At 38.7% G+C, this 22,321-nt stretch overlaps 2 protein-coding genes across 2 annotated transcripts; one reads left to right on the top strand and one right to left on the bottom strand.

Annotated features, from left to right (window-relative positions):
• The first annotated feature begins 2,928 nt into the window (after positions 1–2,928).
• Positions 2,929–16,125, top strand: LOC106904775 (phosphatidylinositol 5-phosphate 4-kinase type-2 beta). Its single transcript, XM_014969237.2, has 10 exons — positions 2,929–3,948; positions 8,082–8,179; positions 8,989–9,085; positions 9,185–9,337; positions 9,528–9,674; positions 10,874–10,912; positions 11,235–11,348; positions 11,492–11,753; positions 12,785–12,888; positions 15,034–16,125. The coding sequence occupies exons 1-10, from the start codon at positions 3,805–3,807 to the stop codon at positions 15,112–15,114; spliced, it is 1,239 nt and encodes a 412-aa protein (XP_014824723.1). The 5' UTR covers positions 2,929–3,804; the 3' UTR covers positions 15,115–16,125.
• Positions 16,126–17,369: 1,244 nt separating this feature from the next.
• On the bottom strand, positions 17,370–22,199 carry psmb3 (proteasome 20S subunit beta 3). Its single transcript, XM_014969241.2, has 6 exons — positions 22,051–22,199; positions 20,516–20,700; positions 20,269–20,376; positions 19,326–19,503; positions 18,755–18,849; positions 17,370–17,538 (listed from the first exon to the last, which is right to left on the bottom strand). Exons 1-6 carry the CDS (start codon positions 22,051–22,053, stop codon positions 17,490–17,492), a joined length of 618 nt encoding a protein of 205 aa, XP_014824727.1. The 5' UTR covers positions 22,054–22,199; the 3' UTR covers positions 17,370–17,489.
• Between the last annotated feature and the right edge of the window lie 122 nt (positions 22,200–22,321).

Raw genomic sequence — 22,321 nt, 5'->3', positions numbered from 1 at the left:
GTGACCTTTTGTGTTTTTGTGGCATCCCTAGGCAATGCCCCCCTGGGTGGTGTGTCATATTGCATATCTCAAAACCTGCAATGAATCCAGGATTTTTTTTTCTATGTTTAAAAAACAAAAAAAAGAATTTTCGGCCACTTTAACTCTTTCAGTTTCTTTGGAGAGAGAAGTTGAAGAAAATGAGTTGTCGTCCAGGTAGACCTGCTATCAGATTAGATTAACTCTTCAACAGAGGCGCCAACTACTGAGCAAAGCTTGAGCTTGAGATTGGAGTGTATGTAGCTTCGGGAATCTAAAATAAAAACATTTGATGCTTGTTTAGTTCTAATAAGCAAGAAAATAAGTTCTGGTCTTTTATACTTTGCTAGAAGACAACGTCACTCCTTAACCACCAGAGGACTAAAGTGTAAGGCAAAGACAGTTTCAAAAAGAGATCAGGGAACTCTGACCTGAAGCAGAAAACATCCAAACCAAATTCACCTGCATCGTCCAGAGCTTCATGACAAACTCGGTCACGTTGTGGTACTGAAGCTGGAAGTCTGCAGAGTACTTGGGACCTCCGACAGAATAGTCCAAATAACACTGTGTTTACTCAATCACAAACAGCGCTTTACTCATCTACAATGAGATTTATCAGTTCCACTGTAAATAAAAAAAAAATCTAAATCCAGGGCTATACGGGTGAAAATTTCAATCTATGCCTCCATTCTTTTAAAATACCTGATTCCAGTTTCAGTGTCAATAATGAAAAGTTTCATACTGTACTTTAAATTGCAATGTTTTGTGATATTTGTTGCTGTAACAAAGTTGCTTTCTGAGTGTCACTGATTAGGAAATCAGGGATTTTTTCCCCTCCTTTGCCTCTTTGCATCAATGTCATGATCTGTTTATGCCTCCTCATTTGGGGCCTCGATATCTGTTATGGTAACTTTGCTCTACTCTATGCTTTGATCTAAAACCATTCTATTGTAGCTCTGGTTTTATGTTTCGGGCCTTTGTCCTGCAATAATGTGACTTCACCCCCGTCTATGCAGCCTTGGCAGATTTTCCTCCAAGATCACCCTGTGTTTAACATTATCTCTATCTGAACCAACTTTCCCTGTCCTCGCTGAAGAACAGCATCCCCATATCATGATGCTGCCACAGTCAAGTTTCAGGATGGGCAGAGAATCTTCAGGGTGATAGCAAATGTTATTTTCTTAGTAAACTTCAGCAACTTTAAATACTCACATCATGTTTTTCCACCTGACAAACTAGACACAAATGATTGGACGGGAACGGTTTCACATCTTCTTTATTCTACCAGAGGCGTGCGAAGCTGCATTTTTTAGTATCAATCCGATATACAGGGCCCATATCGACCAAATTGCTGATATCGATCTAATTTTTAGTTAGGTTTGATGTGTTATCAATCTTCTGACCTTTTTTTGTAGCTTTTCATTTGTATTATTTTTGTTCAAACCTTAAGTAGATGTTTAAACTTTGGGCAGAATTTGGACAAAGTTCAAGTGTCTACAAAATATTTTAATAGCATATTAATATGATCTGTGCACATTTTTCCAAAAATAAACATACTGAATAAACAAACAATAAATACACGAACTGAGAGCAAATCCAAACAAAATCTGCTTTGTGGTAGACATGAGAATACAAAAAGAAAATTTCAAGAGGGAATCTGAAGCTAAAGAATCGATCTTGCTATATAGCTTGTCCAATACTGATACAGACGTGATATTATTGATATTTTATATCAGTCCACCCACCTCTAACTACTACTATTACAACTATTACTACTCCTCCATCTTCTTCTTTCAAAAATGTGAAAATATCCCCAAGCTATCTTTTTGAAGTGATTCCCTTAGTTTTAATCTATTCTTAAGAAGATTTTTAAGAAACTAATTTCTCTCTAATTTGGGGTTTTATTTCATTCTACAATACATTCCTTACTGTGTCTGTTTCCCTCTGTTTACTCTGTTTCTAATATCTGTCAGTTTATGTGAAAAGGTGGAATGTAACTAGTGACTTCAGGCTTCATGCGCTTCTTACTGGTGATACACTGTTACTACATCTGTTATAGAGAAACCCAGTTAACTTTAATTAATGGTAATGAAGAACATGTTCGAAAAAACAAACATAAAAACACATCTATTTTTGAGGGCAGCAATAGCAATCCACGTTGTTAAAATGACATTCTTACAAGTTAAATTAAAAACATTCGCTATAAATTCTTAAGTAGCCTATAGCCCAATCTATATGGCAAGCTGTTGTAACATTTAGTAGCAAGGCAGGCTTTTAAAACAGATTTCCATAAATAAATTCTTGAGATTCTCAGAGTGACATCCTTCTTATTCACAATTAGCGTTTACATTACTTTTTCAGATGTTTTTTTTTTTTTTTTTTTTTTTTAAATTACATCTCTATGAGAGTCCTAATAGTCTAAATGTTACTACTAATAACCCAGATTACAAAAGAAGGCTGGATCGGGGCCAGCCCAGGAACCTCTATGGATCTGGATTTTAGCGCAATGGTCCCCCAGTGCCGAGACCGCATACTGCAGGCAGAAAGGCTGATCCGACAGTCTTCACTCCATTTTTGATCGATTTGTCAGTGAAACGACCACACTTAATCGCGCATTGTCTGTGAAGGTTGTTTCATTTTTTTTTAATGTGCCGCTTCAAGTAATAAATAAATACACTTGTTCTTGTGGTTTGATACATTTTCCTTATCATCAAGAGAATCAATCCTTTTCCAATTTGTGCCATGTTCTCTTTAACCTGACAGATAACAGTCAACCACCAAACACTATTACCCAACACATCTTGTTTATTTATGTTAGCACTGTCTGTCCGTCTGTCCATCCATTCATCCATCCAATAAATAAGTATGTTTATCTTACATTATCACAAAATTTGCTGGGGGTACTCCAGCAAACATTCCCATGTTTGATGATTTTGTCCAGACACAAAGCAAACAAATTTACAATTTAGCTGCTGCGACAATACAGAAACACTGAAAAAACATGAGACATGAAACAGTTATTTTGTCCCTGCTGATTAGATGTACTCGAATTAAAGGTTAGATTTTTTTTTCTTTTTATATTAAATTTAAAAAATGTTTACTGGTGTCGAAATACCAGTAACAATAAAATGCTAGTTGTTGAGATCTAAATTCCTTCTTTTTTTTCTTTTCTTTTCTTTTTTTTGAATGACCTAATCCAGAATAAACGTGAAATCTCTTTCAGGTTAAAATGGGAACCCCTGCAGTTCCACCACTACGCCAGGAGGGGGCGCGGAGCAGACGCCATCTTGAGGACACCCCAAACGCATCGCTTGTCTGGCGGCGGGCGGTTGATAAACCGTCTCCAGCTCATCATGAAGGGATTATTTACCTTCAAATAACACAGCACAGTCTCAGTTTCAGGTTACCAGACTTACAGGGAGGGCGACGAAGAGCTGGACAGCGACATTTCATTGCTGCTGGTTGTTTTTTTTTAAACGAGGGCGGCGGCGCTTGTAGCCCGATGGCCGGTTAGCTTGCTCCTCGCTGGACTCCGCCGCGGCCTGCTCGGGAGGAGGAAGGGTGGTGACGGCGCAAAATGCTCCGCCGCTGACTGCCTCCCAAACAACACACATACACGCTGTCCTGCTACATTAATAACGCAGACTCAACGAGAGTGAGACGGCCACCACGATGCACTTATAGATTTCAGTTTACACGTCGTTAACTTTGCGGGTTTCTTTTCTTTCTTTTTTTTTGGTTGTTTTTGTTGCGTGAAGCGAACAGCCAGCCGGAGACGGCATCATCATGTCATCCAACTGCACCAGCGCGGCGGCCGTCAGCGCCAGCAAAACCAAGACGAAAAAGAAGCATTTTATAGGACAGAAAGTGAAGCTGTTCCGAGCAAGCGAGCCCATCCTGAGCGTGTTGATGTGGGGAGTCAATCACACGGTAAGCTCATCACCACTACCTCTCTGTCGGCGTGTTTTCATTTAGCTGCACCTTCCTAGCTAGCCGCTCTTCATCTGTCAAACAAGCTCTCATGCTTCAAAGCCATCGCAAAAATATTAAGATTGTCACTTACATTCTGCTTTAATACTATAATATAATTTTATTATTTTTTATTTTTTTGAAGTACTGGTTTTCAATTAGCATTTTGCTAAATTTCATATTTTTATTTCCTTCTGAGAATATTTTTGGGGCAATTTTTGCCACTTTAGAGCTGATATTTAACCCACCAAAAAATATAACAGAAATCATGATTTTGTTTTCATTTGAAATGCATAAACTTAATAAGAGTTTAACTGCAATCTATGCAAGATAATCCAACTCGAGGATAGTATCCTGTTATCTGAGCTCAGAAAATCTGCATGCCCCCACCAGAGATTATTATTTTTTTCTCAGTGAGGATTATTCTGCCATCACAGATTATTATGGTTTGCAAAGTGTTATTTTTTTTTTTTTCGTTGGCGAGTCGTGATGTGCTGTTGCTGTGGTGCAGGCATGGTGAGGTGGGAGGGGCCGGGACAGGCAGCAGGTTACACAGATTTTCAAAACAAACCTGTTCCGGGCTCGTACTTTTAACTGCTGATGGAGTTCAGCTCCTTCGTCTCTTTGCTGCACTTTATTCCATTGCATCACCTCACTATAATTAGAGCAGAAAATCTATCTATCGCATTCTCTTTTGGCTGAGGCTGCTTGTGGTTATATATAAATAAAAAGACAGCTCTGTGGAGGATAGGCTGGGCCATGCAGTGATGGGTAGATGGATGGAGTAGGTTGCACAAGCAGTTTTGGATTTGCCTAAACTGTTGCACTCGTCCACAGTTTTGATAGATGCTTGGGAAACGTTGCCGTTCAGGCACCAATGGATTACTGAGGCGACTTGGCAGAAGCGAGGAGGCCCATGTTCAGCTGGCTCAACAAGACATTATTAACTTGGCAACATTGATCTCAATTCAGTTGGTTTCAATTTTGTGTCATTTTACCAAAAAAAAAAAAAAAAAAAGCCACCTCGATGCAATTTCAAAGATAAACAGGGTTCAAATCATATCCAGAAATAGGCAGTTCAAAGCAATACAACGCAATAACTGAGGCAGAGTTTGATTCAAATGTATACATTACGATTACAAGACAATTCATGTAAATTCAAATTCCGTTATATATTGATAAAACTGTATTTATATATTGATAAAACTGTATTTATCTAAGCAAAGCACAGCCCAGTGGACTGTCACTGACTTTGCAGCAGTTTTTACTCAATCAGTCATCCTGGCCAAGTAATGTGGCGACGATTTTAATAGGAAGAAACCTTCAGCTGAAACAGTTGTTACTCTCCCGCTGTCACTCAGAAGTGGAGGGGCAAAATGGAATAACATCCTATATACTAAACATTTTTACTTGAATTATTAATAAATTTGGTAGAATGCTTACTCAATTTTTTTTTTTGATTAAGTCAAAAGTATATATTGTGGCCATGCTAACCAGTGTGTGTGTTTTTTTTTTTTTAGTTAAATTTGTTCATAAATAAATAGTTTGTAATGTAAAATGCACTTATCTTCCTTTTTCTATATCTGAACTATACATCAAAATTTGGTCGCCAGATATGAGTCAGCTCTAATACTTGTTCTAAAAATGAGCCCATTATATGGTTGTTTCTTTTCCTTACGGTTCTGGAATGGCGCCGCTGACGGTGGCAGCACGTTGGAGCAGCTCTGTACTTCTTGAATTTGAATGAAAATAAGTGTTTTATTTCAGTGCTCATGAGACCCGTAGGAACACGATGCTACGTTGGCCGGTCAGATTGCATCTCTTGAATAAAAAGATAAGAGTTTAAAAAACATGTTTTCTTTTGTATTTGAAGTAGGCTCCTTTTGATTGGTGCATTTTACACAGATGTCACCGAAATCTTTTCTTACTTCCTTTGGAGGCAGTTATGCTTCCGTTTTTGTTTTTTTTTTTTCAACCCATGTTTTTTTTTCTTCCTGTTTTTGTGTATGGAACGAACACTGTAGTCACTCCTGTAAAACTCTCTAAGTTTTAGTTGGAACAGAAAATGGTTAAAATGATCCATCTACACTGTGATTGGTGGGATAATTTGGAGGAGAATCCTGAGTGTCCAGTCACTTAAAGCAGTTTTTTTTGTTTTGTTGTGATAAAATTTGACTTTCTTCACCTAAAATGTTATTAATATCTAGGTTCCTATATTGTATTTTTTTATACTCCATCCCACTATTAATGTCTACTCACATAAATTCGCTATATCCAGATATTTAATTTTTAATTTTTTGTCAAATTCCCAATCTGCTAATTGTAATTCTCAGCATTAGTTTGCTGCACTTCAGTGTCGATAACTCTGTCATTTCAGAGTTGATTTTGCCAGAACTGAAAAATACCTGCAGCCTTCCAAATTTAGTGGCTTCGCTGGGGGTGGGGTGGGGGGGGGGGTGGAGAAAAACATTCTGCTTGGGGACTTGGGAGGCCATTAATGGGATGTTTATCACTGCAGCATCTTTAGTATTCAGCGGGTGAACTTTGGATGTGTGGGTGCTGCACACAGGCCTGATGATTTGAGGTGTGGGTGTTGGGCCGAGTCGAAACATCAAGCAGCCCTCACATCAAAGCTGTCCCCTTCCAGTCAGAAGTTTCATGGACGCTTAATTGTTGCCTAGCAGGGATGGAGAAAGAAACTTTAAAAGTTAGTGCTTCAGTGTGGCTTATTTACTTGCTGCAATAAAAGAATTTGCCAAACGGCTACAGTGGCATTTAGCCAGTCTCCTTTTGTGTTTGCCAGCATGTTGTTTTTTATTTATTTATTTTATTTTTATGTCAGTTACAGGAATCTCATTGTCTTTCTGGGTGAGCTTTTGTTCTGGATGTGTTTCTCCAGATAAGATCTGTGTTTCGTGGTTGAACAGCAGCACTTTGTAAACTGTGGTTTCTCTGGCCTGAGAGCGAGTCGATGCTGCCGCAAACTCCTAAAGATCAAGTCACATGGAAGTGATGATGCTAATTCTGTCATTGTTATGCATGGATCCATATGAAGCATGCGACAGTGGTACTTAAAATAGCAATTATTCCCATTATTTCCAAAATAACTTGATTGTTGCATTGATAAAAATTGTAAAATGGACTTGAGAGAAAATCTAAAATAAAAACCACACTAAATTCAGTTTTCTAATGCATATTCACTTGTAGCATTTTGTTCTTTTGCTATGATCTGATTTCAGCTGCTTGGTCAGGCTGTCAGCATGTATGCTGCTTGTAACTTCTTTGGTTTTAGAACATTGTCATCCCAATAAGAGCGATGGATGGCGCGCTCCTCTCGGTTGTCACTCTGAGTTTGGAGAAATTTTTGATGGTGAAAAACTCGAACTGAATTCCTTGCAATCGTGGGAAAATTCAGCTAATAATCAAATAGTCTACCAGCGTACGAGTGAATGAGCAGATTGATAATGCGACAGGTGAGCACGCAGCTTTAGCACTTGGTGGTGGGTGTGTTGGTGTGGGTGTGACTGTCACAACAAGGTATGAATTGCGTCCTTACTCGCGCTCCTGCTTTGTGCGGATGAACAAGTTGGGTGTGCTCGGTGTGGTCATATTTTCTGTTGACCGTGTTATTATATCGTGCTGTAGATGGTTATGCCAGGCACGCATTCATTGTTTGCAACCTGGTCAGTTTGTGTGATGTTTGAAACGGGGGGTGCGGGGGGGAAATAAAACAATCGCTGCTGATAAAGAAGTGACCTGGGGTCGGGTTTAAGCGCGCGTCGGACAGATGTGTTTTAGAACGGTGTGGCCGTTCAGTTTAGCCGCTCAGTTTAGCAGTATGCAGCAGCAACAAGTGGGGGATGGGCCTTACTTCAGTGTTGTGTTCCATACAGCCAGAAAAACTAACTCTGGCAGTTTCTCTGGTATCTTATTTAAAAGACTTATAATAGGAATAAGTTCACAATAAGTCGTGAGTCACTTTGCCTCATGGGATTGATAACTGTGGGGAATGTTTGTGTAAAGATGTGCTGCTTTCGCTCTTGTTGACGCAATTTCCTGACCTCCTTTCTTCTTCTCCTTTTTTCCTCCTCTAGATTAACGAGTTAAGTAATGTGCCTGTACCTGTGATGCTGATGCCAGATGACTTTAAAGCCTACAGTAAGATCAAAGTGGACAACCACCTATTTAACAAGTACGTATGTCAGTTCATGTGCTGTCTTTGGTTCTCAAAAGGGGAAAATTTGTAATAAAATGGAAAAAAAAACCTATTAGATTAAAATACTGTAACTCGCTAAAGGACATTAAATAAATGTAGCTGGGAACCTGCAGCAGCCAATACTTTCTCTTCGTCATTGTGGAAGTAAATGTAAAGGGTAGAAATACTTTAATTTAAAGGAGAAAACCCAGGTTTAGTAGATCCTAGGACTGGATCAGGACATCCTTACTTCTTTAACACTGAGGCTGTTGGTTAGAAAAGGGAACTTTTACACAGAAATGCAGTCACTAATGGTCTGTATATAAAAAGGCAATTTATGGAGCTTATGTCTGTGACCTTTATCTTCACAGTGTGTAAATCGCTGTTTGACTCAGCTGGTGTTTAGTTTTTGTCAATGATCTGTTTATTAGAGGCTTCAGGTTTAAATGTAGGTCACCATATTACTAAAACCTTTTTTATGGCTCTATGGTGCAAAGAATTATCCATTAAAAAAGACAACTTGTGATTAAAAATACAAACTTAGAAATCTTTACCAGAAATGTACATCTTCTAGTTTCCTGTTTTATTTTTATTTTTTTCCAAGTTTCACACAAGGAGCTCAGTGAAACGTCAAAATGGACCAATGATTTTATTCAAACTTACAGCTGGTATCACTGCTGTATTGCTTTTGCCACATTCGCAGGATAAAACTAGCAGAAATAAACTTGGCAATCTTTTTTTCCCCCTGTTAAACAGGAGCTCAGAGCTTTGCTACATTTACCGTTTATCTCTCTCCTCCCTGTCAGAGAAAATCTACCGAGTCGCTTTAAGTTTAAAGAGTACTGTCCCATGGTGTTCCGAAACCTGAGGGAGCGCTTCGCCATCGACGACCAGGACTACCAGGTTACACACCTTCTGCTAAATGATTCACCAAACACCAGCAAAGCAAATTAAAATTCCCATTAGTTGTTGAAAAGTAATACTTTTTCCATCTTCTGGCAGAACTCTCTGACCAGGAGTGCCCCGCTCAACAGCGACTCCCAGGGCCGCTTCGGCAACCGCTTCCTGACCAGCTACGACCATCGCTTTGTAATCAAAACCGTTTCCAGCGAGGACATCGCTGAGATGCACAACATCCTAAAGAAATATCATCAGGTAGACTCACTCGGAACCGTATGTGGAGCAACATTTATATCTCTTTCGCCTGAGCTCACTTTAACTACTGATGCGTAATGTAAGATGACAGTAGAGCAGCTCTGCGCTGAGTTTTAATCGGCGGTGTAAGCTGAATATTTCATCCATCACTCCCACTCACCCTGCGCTCGTCTCCTCTCGTTGCTTCCAGTTCATAGTGGAGTGTCATGGCAACACGCTGCTCCCTCAGTTCCTGGGCATGTACAGGCTAACGGTGGACGGCGTGGAGACGTACATGGTGGTGACCCGGAACGTTTTCAGCCATCGTCTCACCGTGCACCGCAAGTACGACCTAAAGGTAGGAAACTGATCAGGATTCTACTCGTACTTGTATTCGCCTTTGGTATTTGGGCGGGGGACAAATGTGCTCCCGGGTCACTGATGAATGTTTTGGATCCAAAAACAAAAATGTGTAGCTAGAATTGCTAGATGACTAAATTAATTTAAACATTTTTAAAACTGACTTTGTGAGATTTGATGATCTCCTGATTTGAGGACTTGGCGATTAAATTAAGTGCTGCTACACAATGCTTTTTGCAGAACACTGACCTGAGATTGTATAAGATTTTTGCAACTTTTGATTTCATAGATTTACATTATCCATCCATCCATCTGCTAAACCGTCTTATCCTTGTGGAGGGGCTGGTGTTTTTCTCCAGCGGTCAAACTTTTGTCTCCGTTCCTCTCTCCATTTGTTTGTCCGTCCATTCGTGCATCCATCAGCCTGTTAATGCAATTACCAGACTGTCCGTCTTTCCATCCAACATTCGATCCTTTCACTCCAGTCCGCTCGTCCATACATCCTTCCACCGACCCAGTTTTCCGTTCATCCATCTACCTGTCATTTCATCCGTTTAGGCTTCCATTCATATGTTTTTCTGTGATTTATCAACTTATTTGTCCGTCTGTCAATAAGCAGAACATAAATCGAGGTTTGAGTCTGAAAAGGGCACGTGCAGCACGTGCAGACATGCGGCAGTGGTGAATCCTGGAGTGCAGAACGATGCAGATGAGCTTTACTGCATTTTTACCTCTTGACGAAACAGAAGCAAAACTACGACCTAAAGGAAAAAGCAATGAAAGTTTATCCAACAGTTGTATTTGGCTTATGGCTTTGCACTGATGAGCCATAAGTTAAAAGTGCCGGCTTCGTGTTTGAATTTAGTTTTTTCCTCATGTAGTTATTCTGAAATCATTCCTGAGGTTATTTCATGTTGGCAGCAAAGTTTGGTGGAAGGATAGTGAAGTTATAAAAGTATTTGGAGTGAAGCAGAAGTCCAGCTCACTGTTAAATCTCAGTTTGTGCTGAGCTTCAGTATAAAGGACGACTTGGTTTTCGTCACACCAATCTCACATCCTTTTTATCAACCCGAAAGCTGCACTTCTTGTTCCTGTGTATGCATCGCTGTGTTAAAAAAAAAAAAATATATTGTGATTTATTTTGTGAGTTTTAACTCTTATTTATTTGGGGTTTTTTTTTATTTCTCCTGATCTTAGGGTTCTACAGTTGCAAGGGAAGCCAGTGACAAGGAGAAGGTAAGCCTTAATCCTGTGTGCTGATGGCTGCAGGCGTGAGGAGACAAAAATAACCCCCCTCCGCTGACCCCAGCTGCAAACTTGTCAAATGACAGCTAAATTAAGTAGTTCTAGGCAGAACGAAAGCAGATCCTCCCTGGTAGCACCTTGTGCAATGGCCTCATTTAAAATATTAACATCAAACTGTTCCGAGTCTTGTTTTGAAGGCTTCATGTTTCAAAAAAAAGCAACAATAGATGAAGCCCAGAAGTCTGTTCAGTTGCCCACTAAAAACTAAAGCGGCTGGTGGAAAAACTGATATAATGTGTCTCTCTCTCTTCAGGCCAAAGAGCTTCCTACTTTTAAAGACAATGACTTCCTGAATGAAGGGCACAAGTTACAGATAGGAGATGATAACAAGAAGTACTTTTTGGAGAAGCTAAAACGGGATGTGGAGGTAGAGAAACTTTGGTTTGTTCTCCTGACATTTTAAACCACAGCTCTGCTTCGACAAACGAATCTAAAATAAACCTTCTGCCGTTCAAATGGTCCAGCAGGAGCCCTGAGTAATGAAGGTTTCCCCCCTCGTGTACGTTTCAGTTCTTGGCCACCCTGAAGATCATGGACTACAGCCTACTGGTAGGCATCCATGACGTGGAGCGGGCGGAGCAGGAGGAGATGGACGTGGAGGGCGGCGGGGACGACGAGGAGTTTGAGAACGACGAAATGGGTCGAGGCGTGCTGACCGGTTCTTTCGGCACGCCTCCGGACAGTCCTGGAAACCCCCTCAACTGCGGAGGATTCTTTGGCCCCGGGGAGTTCGACCCCTCTGTGGATGTTTACGCAATCAAGAGCCACGACAGTGAGCGTCCGGGTTTTTAAAAGTTCAAAGCAGTTCATTAGTTCAATCAGATCAGGCAGAAGTATTGACAGATTTTATCAGAAGTCCAAGATGGGTAAAATGCTTATCAGACGTATTCAAACTGGTTGAATTATTTAAAAATATTGGCATGTTACAGTCACAAACTCTAATGTGGGTTATTGGGGTTTTATGGGATGAATCTGACAGAACGTGGAGTGTAGTTGAGAAGTGTTTGGCCGTCTTTTACACCGATGCCCCAAAATAAAAATCCAGTGCGACCAACGACTCCTCCAAATGAGTGAACGAGCTGCACCTGCATTCGGTACGGACACAGCTGCTCTGTGAAGGCCTCTGAAGGTTTTTTTTTTTTTTTTTTAGTGAACAAACGGTATCGTATAAACCAACAAACCCAGCTAACATGTCAGAGAGGAACCTCATAAAACCATGTCCTCACACAGACAGCTCTGTTCAATCCATCATTTGGAAAAAAAAAAAGTCAGGCTATAGTAACTCTAGAGGAGCAGCAGAGATCCACGGCTCAGGTGGGAGAATCCGTTGAGTTGATTCACACCATGAGGGAAAGCAGGCTACAAGAAGCTCTGCTTGTAATTTATGCGGAATAAATCCAGAACAAATTTGAACTTTAGGCCTATGTGAGAAAATGCACAAGCTGTTTGTGTGACGCTGCACATCACTGTTAACTCATAATCCCTTCAGTGGAATGGAACCAAACCTGTCCAGTCTGTTCTGGTGAACTCCAATGTATTCGCAGGCAAAGTCCAGACTAGTGAAAATGTGTGACGGGGCATTTTAAATGATCATAAAATCCTAATATGACACATTAAAGTTTATTGTTGCAATGTGCCAAAGAGTGAAAATAAGTTAGAGGAGTGAATACCTCTGCAAAGGCACTGGGGAATAAACCCAAATTTATCATCCTTATCGGCCGCTGTTGTCTCTCGATGTTTAATATCGGTATTTTTAATCGGTCGCAGGTGAAGCAAAAAAGGTGATTGTTGCTCTTGTTCCAGGTGCTGTGAAGAAGGAGGTTTACTTCATGGCCATTATTGACATCCTCACGCACTATGACGCTAAGAAAAAAGCTGCACATGCTGCCAAAACTGTGAAACATGGGGTGAGTCTTGTAATGCGAGTGTTCCGATGGGGCGGCGTTGCCACTCTGCTAATTGTTGTGCTCTGCATCATGCCAGTAGTTGCTGTTTTTTAGGAGCAGCGTGTAATTGGAAACCTGAATGAGTCGGCCCTCGCTTAAAGGTGAATTTATTATGCTGCTGTTGATTAAGGAGGCAAACATAGGCGTGCGCGCAGCTTGCAGGAAGGCTTTGACTTTAAATTTGTGGACAAACCAGAAGGTACACTTGTAAATGATACACGTGCACAGAACAATAACATTTGGAGAACTATTCCCGTAAGAAAAGGTTGGCACAAATGCAGACAGGCGGTTTGCATCTTGGCTTTTCTCTGATTAGATGGTCTCTTGTCGCAAAGTCGAGTCCAGCAGGTCCAGTTAGTGGCTTAACAGTTGTTGCTATTTCTGGCAAAGCAGATTTAAAGTGAAACTACAACAACCAAAGGAGCTGGGGAGCTAATTGGTTGCTAGTTTATGCTTAGCACAACTTGTTTGTTTTTTATTGGCAAATCAACAGTAGGGGATATAAACCCTACTGGTTAATATTGAAATTATAATGGTTTAGTACAATTAAATCAAGTGCAGAAACAGGACATTTATTGCAGTAGGAGAACTAAATAACAGTATACTTCTAAAGTTGTAATGACAGTAGTTTTCATAAATTTTGGAAACGAGACATGGGCTGATTAACAAGATTTTCTATCCTGTTTTCAGTTTAAAGTTCAGAGTTTGCAAAGGAAAAGCATGGACAGTTTTTTTTTCTTTTTTCTTTTCTTTTTTCAGGTCTAGATAAAATCTCTGCAGGTCCAGATTTGATTCGTTAGGCAGATGACAGAATAAGGCATACTGCCTGTTTCCCACTTAGAAAAAAGGCCAAATTTGCTGTATGGAAAACATATTTTTAATTAGTTTCTCCTTTTTGTCGTTCGCCCTGACAGCACGGTGGATTTCTTTCCAGCAGTTCTAAAGACAGTTATGCCAGATGGAACAGGGGCTATTGAAATATGTTTGTGTTGATTAATTTTATTACTTATGGTTTCAGTAATTCTAGAAATGTTAAAAGGATTATTACCTGGGTGGTGCTGAAAATGTTTTAGTTGGGGTGGAGAAGTAGTGATTAAATGATTTCCTTTGTTTCTGTTTGAACTGGTTGAGAGTATTCAGAGGCATGACATGATCTGAGACTATTTACAGTCCATTCTTATTGGAGAGAAAACTATAATTGAAATATGAATAGGACTAATTGTACAGCAGCACCAGAGTTTTGCTGAGTGAGATCAGGAAAAAAAATTTTTTATTGAAATAAATGGCAGCAAAAATATCTCATTGGCAGTGGGAATGAATCTGAAACCGCATGAATCACATAATCTGATCGTTAGGCTGATTTTATATCGCCAGTCACTCTTTCCTTTCAATATAATCTGGCATTTATAAATAACAGCTATGCTTAAGTGCCAGAGTCATGTGGTTTTTTGTGTACATCAAACCAGACTGGCTACAAAAGAGACCAGAGTCTGTTTCCTGCCACCTAATTTGAATGTGATGCATCAAGAATAAGTGACATGAGGCACAGAAAATTTTCCAGTGTCATGGTTTAAAGTGTAATCACTATAAGGTTCTGTACAATGAATGCTGTTTAAAGGTTTTAAAATAAAGCTGGGTGCTTTATTTTCATAAGTAGATGTAGTTCACATATTGGTCACTAGATGGTGGCAAAGAGCTTCCAGTTCAATCCTTGGTATGTGCTGAATTCTCATCAGCAGACTGGAAGCAGCTTGCGGCTAATTGAGGCTACATAGTTCACAAAGAATTGATCACTTGAGTGTCATGTATTCAGCATTAGCTGTTCATAATCATCCTAGCAGATATTTATAAACTGACCAATCCGGTCCCGCAGGAATTGGCCAAAGCGGCGTCAGTTTTCAGATCATCTACTTGACCACTTCTGGATCTACTTTTAACTTTAGTCTTAATTTGTGTACCATAATTTCTCCAAGTGTTTGAAAACATTGAACGTTTTTCTGCCTTTCTTTCTGGTGTGTGACATTGCAGTGAAACAGAAGCTGTGAAAACATTCAGTGCATCAAAGTGGAAAAGTTTTTAAGGCGTTTTCCCGTTTCTCTTCCACAGGCAGGGGCCGAGATCTCGACGGTGAACCCGGAGCAGTACTCCAAACGGTTCTACGAGTTCATGTCCAACATCCTATCATAGACTCATCCTCCAGTCCAGCCGGTCACCTCCAGTCATAGATCAGTCAAAAGCCACACTTTCTCTTCTGTGTGTAGGTCTGTCTCCCCTCTTTAAAAAAATAAAAAGAAAAGACAAAACAAGCATCCAGTATGATCCAACAACCTGCAGCGGTTTTGCAGGGAGGTTTGTGGAGGGGAAAATCCTTTGAGCCTGTTACACAACGCCACCACTTCCTCACTTTGTGAATTCAAATCCCAGTAAACTCCTTGTCCTTTTTATTTTATTTCTTTTAAATATATATATTTTCCCTTAAAAGTCTACTCTCTGCAACACCTTGTTTGCTCCACACGCCAGCACGAAAACTGTCTCACTAATGCCTTGAATGGGAGTGTCGGCTTCAGCAGTTACTGTCCGTCAGCATAGAGTCTCCTCCGTTTCTGTTCACGCAGTTCTTTATGATTTCTCTTTTGGACAAACGGGTGCAGAATGGCCAGATTGCATGACAAACTTCTCTGAAAGCCGCCACCAGGCTTCTCAAACGATTTACATGTACTGCTGACAAATTGGAGATTAACACATTAATATATCACAGTGTATAAAGTAAACGAATGCAGTGTCAAAAAAAAAAAATGCATGGCTGACATGTACATGAGACTCCAGCACCAGTTGTAACATCAAACCACTTAACATCGCATCAGAGTGTTGTGACTGAACCAACAAAAGGATTAAAAAACAGTTTGAATGTTATGTTGCCATAATGTCTTGGGATATTTAAAAAAAAAAAAAAAAAATTAACCCGTAAGTTTGGTGGAGGTTGGTTGGTGTTAAGGAAAAACAAACTCACGTGAAACAAAAAAGGGCAATTCTGCAGCAAATACTTGTTTTATTACCATAATGATCATTTTTATATCTTGTTTACATTAATGTAGCAATTTTGTGTTTGTATACAGTATTGTTTTGTTACCAACAGACATTAGGAAAAAAGGTTACTTGAAAAATGACTCATTGCATATTAAAGGGAGTTTTATCTTGTTTTTGTTGTCCTTGCTCTTCTGTTGTCCTCTGTGCGTGTTTACAGATTTTTAGGAGGAAAATTGCACAAAAACTCAAAAAAATGTTTGTGATGAGGGAATTTTTTTTGCCTGCTGAGTAATTCACATTGAGTTGAAAACTGAATAATAAAAAAAAAAAACCTTTGCAAATAAAGTAATGTTCATCCTTCCTCAACACTGAATGAGTCATGTCTCCAAATAAGTCTATTCAAAGTTACACGTTTTAGTTTGGGGCAACTACATGAATATGATTAAAACTTTCTCCTGAATCGTTTAGAAGGATTCCTTCGTGCAATGCAGCTCGATAAAGACATAAACATGGGGTACCCGATATGGTGGCCATATTAGTCTGAATTTACCTATTGTGGCCGTATAAAAACGGTGCGGTTGCTAATATTTGTTGGAATATATGTGAACGTTTGAACCTGAGGCTAGAGAAAAAAGTCTGGTTTCAGTCGTGCCGCCATTTTTTTAGCCCTCTTTGTACCATTTCATCTTCTGGAAACAAAACCGCTCAAATGTCAAATTTGCATCAGAAGTCCATACTGAGCATATATATCTCGAAGTTCAGCACAAAAATAACTTGTATAAAGTAAATTAAATGTATTTAAACGTATAAATACATTATAGAAATTATATTTAGTTGCTAAGTATTTTCCTGAATTCAGTAGTTTCAGCTCGTTTGTGTTTACCGACAAGTATTTTTCTTGCATTATATTCAGACTTCACAAGCTAATAAAGTAAATGCAGAAATATTCTTTAAACAAAACTATTCAATTTATAAATGTGTCGGTATTATAACTTCATGCACAATGAATGCATTATATGTTGACATAAAATTTCATTATTTAAATTAAATACCTTGTGCTGGGCAAATCTAATATTTACAAGATCGCTGTTGGCACCATCTGCTGACGTTGAGCAAGTATATTTTACAAAATACATTTATGAGCTGCAGTGCATAACCACAAAATAGTTGTGAAATAAATATTTTTGTAAATCATGTTATTCATCCATCGGCTTTACCAGCTTATCCTTGCAGGGTTGCCGGGGAGATACCCATCTCTGTGAGAGGCAGGGTATGTCAAATATTAAATTATGCAATAATTTACTGTATTATACCTCATCAAGTCTCCAGATGGGAAGCAACAAAATCCCTTGGCTGACAAGTGCCAAACCTGTTCAAGCTAATCATGGACCAAGCATGCTCAAAGACGACAAGAGTTTCTTATTTAAACCCATTTTTTTTATTTATTGAAGAGCTGAGTAAGAAAACAACAGGTCTATTTGGATCATTTTTATACAAAATTGCAGAAAGGAAGTGTAGAGAGAGAAACAAATGCTCTAATCCATCCTGGCCTTCAGGGTTCGTGTGGTGATCTTGTCTTTCTCTCTGTGAAAGATTAAAAACAGCATTAATCCTCCAGATCTGCAATTTGACCTACAGCAAAATGCTTTGTGCTCAAAATAATAGCATTGGTAACACTGCTCATTCTATTCCAAATAAAAATAATGAAGAAAAATTTATCACATTTCTTAAGAAAGTGATATATATATATATATATATATATATATATATATATATATATTATATTCTTTTGGATTAAGTTCCAGTGCTCATCCTTTTCCCTCCATAAAACTAAGCTTGTTGGTCTGAAAACAAGATGCTGCTTTTTCACTGGTCTCCATTTAATTGTCTTCATCGACATGAAGCAACGTCACCTCAAGTATTATGATGCATTCAAACTTCATATGATAAACGTCCCCATACCATGATACCTGAGCCACCATGCTCTTACTGTGGCTGAAATGCTGCGTTTGAGGGTCGTTTTAAACTGTGAACAAGAACCTTCATCAGTCTGTTAAATGTGGCTTCTTTCCTTTTTAGGTCAGTTAAAGTGTTTTCTGGCAAACCTCTTCAACTAATGTCTCTTTTTCCTTAACAAAGGGACTGTTCTGGTCCCATTGGCTTCCCATAGGTGTTTTCTTTATTCTCTTAAATAGACATTTAATCGTGTTTCCTGTTTTCACGTGACTATCAGCAAATGATTTAATCAACCAAAAAAAAGGGTCCCAATCTTCTTAGTGATGAACTACAGTTATTTCTAAAATTAAGGAATAAGTCACTGTGGTTGGCATGGTGTTTTCAGTCAACATGTGATATCTGTATTCAAAGGTTGAAGGTCATGTTGAGCTTAGACATGATTGTAAGATGAAACCTTTGTGTTAATTTAAAATAGTTGACTGGGGTTTTTTGACACTAGAAAAAAAATATTCTTTGGCATGACTTTATGTAAAGGCTTGTTTAAAAAATTACTTTTGCTGCTCCAGCTCTTCCAATAAAATTAGACAGAAAATCACTTCTAGAAATTACCTTAAAGTCATTACAGAGTACCCTATAATCAATTAAATTTTACAGAAATTATATTTTTCATAGTCTAAATATTTCCATCACAAATTAGGAAAATGGAAAGCTGCTCAAAGTTCCATATACAAACTGTATAAATGAAGTAAATGCTGCTGCAAAAAAAGAAAAATAAAACATTTTCCAGGCCATGTCAAACGCCTGAGAGGAGATCTGGTGGTAGACGGGTTCGTTTTGCACTTACATGACATGTACGACGACTCCCATACCGGACACAGCATCCCGATCCACTGCATTCAGCATTGCCTGGGAGATGGTCTCAAACAGGTCCTCTGGTTCCTGCAGGACCACAAACATTTATCATTTTGGTCATGAGAATCGCTACGAACAGCTCACACATTTTCAGGTAGATCAACCAGAGTTCACATGGAAATACAAGCAAATAGTTTACTTCCTGCACTTTAGATGTGTAGGTTTTACACAGAAATGATCAACGTGAGACTTTATGATTAGGAATCCCAAGCAATGTGGCTGTTGATTGCCAGGAAATGATCTATTATTATAACTAAGATTTGTGGCCATCGTTACATTTAATGTAAGAACTGAAAACACAGACTGCATCGACTCAGATGCACACAAGTCTCAAGAAAAAGGACAAGAAATTCCTTCAGTCCTTTATTTTTAACTAGAAAATCCTTAATGGATCTGAACAAACATGTACACGTCAAGTTCCTTCAGTAAAAGGCAGCTCTCAGTGAAGGTTCCCGTCAAAAATCTGATGGCTTCATTAAGTCTCGGCTGCAGTGAATACTGACCATGTCCGGCTCCCACAACGACTCGCACATGCCGTACATCTGCTCCGAGCAGGTACCGCTCACTACAAAGTCTTCTGTTACCATGGGGCAGCCAATCAGATCCAGGGAGCAGATGAACGGTTCAAAGGTTTTGGGGTCTAGTCCTGCGATCACTGGCTCGATGTAGTACGGTCCGAACCTAATTTAAAAGAAAAAAAAAAAAAAGACAATAACCAAACTGGACGAGGTGATCTCTGCTAAAATAAAAGTCTTTTTTCCACTCTGTATGAAGAACTGCTGCAAGGTAGCAACTCAATTCAGTCAGCTGGGCTTCCTCTGACAGATAACCTTTCTCCATTTGGCATGATACTCTGAACGTGGTTATACTGCATCATAATTGGTATTTAGTTGGATTGTAATTAATTTGACCTATTAGTCTTGTTAAGTGTGTTAAGTGTAATTATTTTAATAGCAATACAAATAGACAATAATTTGAAGGAATCATGGATGGATAAATAAACAGATTAACTTATAAGAAGCTAGATCAGTGGACACACATTTTACTCAATGGAATAAAATATGGTAAAACAAATATTTTTCCATACTTCATTTCCCTTTCCATAAATATCCAGACCTGGAAAAAGTTTAAATCTAAATCTATACTATAGTATAGCCATACTTTAGTGATGCCTTGAAATGCATCAAATTTCAAGACAAATTGTCTTTAAATTTGAAATTGTCTGAAAGAGTCACTGGAAATCAGAAACTATGACACTTTGCAATAAAATGTACAATCGCAGATTAACAAAGAGGTAAGACTAATTTTCAGAATTCATCATTGAACTCAAGATGTGCTAAAAATGTTTCAGCAGGTGAAAAAAAACAAAAACAAATTTTTGATTAAACTTGAAACCCAACAGAAAACTTCTGACAGAAAAAGGATTGTACAGACAAACTTACTCACCTCCTTTCATACAGCAGATTGGACACCATACTCATGAAGGTTTTTGGCTTGATCTGACGACCTTCCTTCAGCTCATACAGATTCAGTCTGAATTTAAGCCTCTGTGCTCTAAACACAATGTAGAGAGAACAAGTTTCCATCATTCATCTGTAGCTGCTAACATACATATGCAATATTTTTGCTCCTTTCTGTGACAAATACTTTCTTGTTGTGGGGAAAATGGATTATTAAAGTCAGGGAGACTCACACTGTCTGGACATCAGTAGCCAGTCCAGCCAGCCCGATGAAGAGTCTATCTCCCATGGGGAAGACCTTCTGGAAGTCTGTGGTGACCATCTGAGCCTGAATGCCGTACCGCCGGTCGGCAGCTATCGCCACACAGTTCTTTCCCCGCATGGCCATGACGGCCCCACCGTTATAGTTCATTATAGACTGGAGAAGAAGATGGAGGGTCAGTCAGAGAAGTTGCAAAGAACAAATCTATTTACTAGTTTATTTTTTTTGTATTATTTTCAGATAATACTGTCTTATTGACTTTGTTTCATCAGGTCAATGACTCATTATACAAAAACAAGGCCCACTCATTTGTCAGCTGTTGTGAGGGAAACATGCTAAAACCAAATGCAGGGTAGATGTTTAAATGAATTATTGATTTAAGGAATTAAATAAAAAAATTAGAGGAAGTCCTCCTAGTGATGATTAATGGTCAACAGCCTGAAAATGTTTGCTGACAAGAATAACTAGGCGCTAATATAAGCAGTAAACTAAATTAGAAAGAAAACACAGGCAGATGTTATCCTAAAAAAGTTGCAGTTCTGACTGAGAAACTTCAGATCGTTTGAGAAAGTTTTTAAAACCTTGAAGAGAGATCCCATGAAAGTGTCAGAGTCATCAGAGTGTTTTCCAGTGTATGAAGCATATAGTAAAATACTTCTCCCATTAGGCTGCTGCACATTACTGGGGCAGCTGGGTGAAACATTTCCCTTGCTTACATTTAACAATTATTTTTAGGGAAATATTTCCAGTTACAAAAATGCACGAGTTAAACTAATCTAACGAATAAACTTAAATATTTGGTGCAAATACCGTGATACCATAGTAACCAATATCTTATTAACAATACTATGAACCAAATGAGTACCGGTAAATGAACCAATTATTTTAAGGATAAAAACTCTCCTAGGGTTAAAAGGTGAACTGGTGCTCTTAGTATTGAATGTATTTTTAATTGTATTTTCACACACTTTCATAACATTTCCTGGGTATTTAGAGTGTTTAAAATATATAAAACTAAAGCACTGAGAAAATTTTATATTAGCTATGAGCTAAACGCACAATTCAGAATGACAGAGCAGACATAGAAGTATGGATAAATAATTGCAAATAGCTTAGACTTATATTTTCAGACTATACAACAAAGTATTGAAGGCAGATGAGTGAGATATGTTCATTTAAACCTCAAATGAGTTCAGAATGAATCCAGGAAACTAAAACGAACATGTTTAGTTTCTGTGCAGAAAATGTTAGCATAGCTTATATTAAAGGTTTCCCTTAGCGGCTAAAACCTGTATTCTTTATACTGATTAGCATTTCCTAACAACATAAAGCTCACAATGACATTAAGATACGTTTTAATTGGTACTCTGAAGATCATTTTTGATATTTTTTTTGGCGACAAACTGAAACTAGCATGCTAACGCTACTAGCTCAGCTCTGGTAGCCGTAAATAATTTATTTTCTAAATTAAAAGCTTATTTGAGGAGTAATACATTGTTTTCTTACCATTTTGAGGGTGTTATTTTCTCTTTGTTAGTGGCTAGAAGCTTGTAAATCGCTCCTGCGTTAGTCTAAACTGATTTTTAACTCCCCAGAATGAGAATGACTACACGATTTAGAAACACAGAGAACGTACGAACATGGTTCTCAACGTCATCACGATGGGATAATGTCATTGGCTGTTCAACTGCCTCCACGAGAACCTCTGATGCCATTGGACGATTGCTCCCGGTATAGTTTGGTAGAGGTGTAGTAAAGCGAAACTGACAAATTACAG

Source organism: Poecilia mexicana, unplaced genomic scaffold, assembly GCF_051168715.1.
Source record: "Poecilia mexicana isolate PSO_F unplaced genomic scaffold, ASM5116871v1 scaffold_1, whole genome shotgun sequence".
Classification (NCBI taxonomy): domain Eukaryota; kingdom Metazoa; phylum Chordata; class Actinopteri; order Cyprinodontiformes; family Poeciliidae; genus Poecilia; species Poecilia mexicana.
The sequence above is the reverse complement of the archived record's forward strand: the minus strand, read 5'-3'. Positions and strand labels throughout refer to the sequence as shown.

What these genes read in the sequence shown, in the direction of transcription:
- LOC106904775 (XM_014969237.2), top strand. Translation starts at nt 3,805, where the DNA reads ATGTCATCCAACTGCACCAGCGCGGCGGCCGTCAGCGCCAGCAAAACC. An exon ending in TCCTAAAGAAATATCATCAG is followed by an intron (nt 9,338 to 9,527) that starts GTAGACTCACTC and finishes CGTTGCTTCCAG; the next exon opens with TTCATAGTGGAGTGTCATGG. An exon ending in AAGCCAGTGACAAGGAGAAG is followed by an intron (nt 10,913 to 11,234) that starts GTAAGCCTTAAT and finishes CTCTCTCTTCAG; the next exon opens with GCCAAAGAGCTTCCTACTTT.
- psmb3 (XM_014969241.2), bottom strand. An exon ending in AATCTGCTGTATGAAAGGAG is followed by an intron (nt 19,504 to 20,268) that starts GTGAGTAAGTTT and finishes CTTTTAAATTAG; the next exon opens with GTTCGGACCGTACTACATCG. An exon ending in GGAGTCGTCGTACATGTCAT is followed by an intron (nt 17,539 to 18,754) that starts GTAAGTGCAAAA and finishes AATCTTTCACAG; the next exon opens with AGAGAAAGACAAGATCACCA.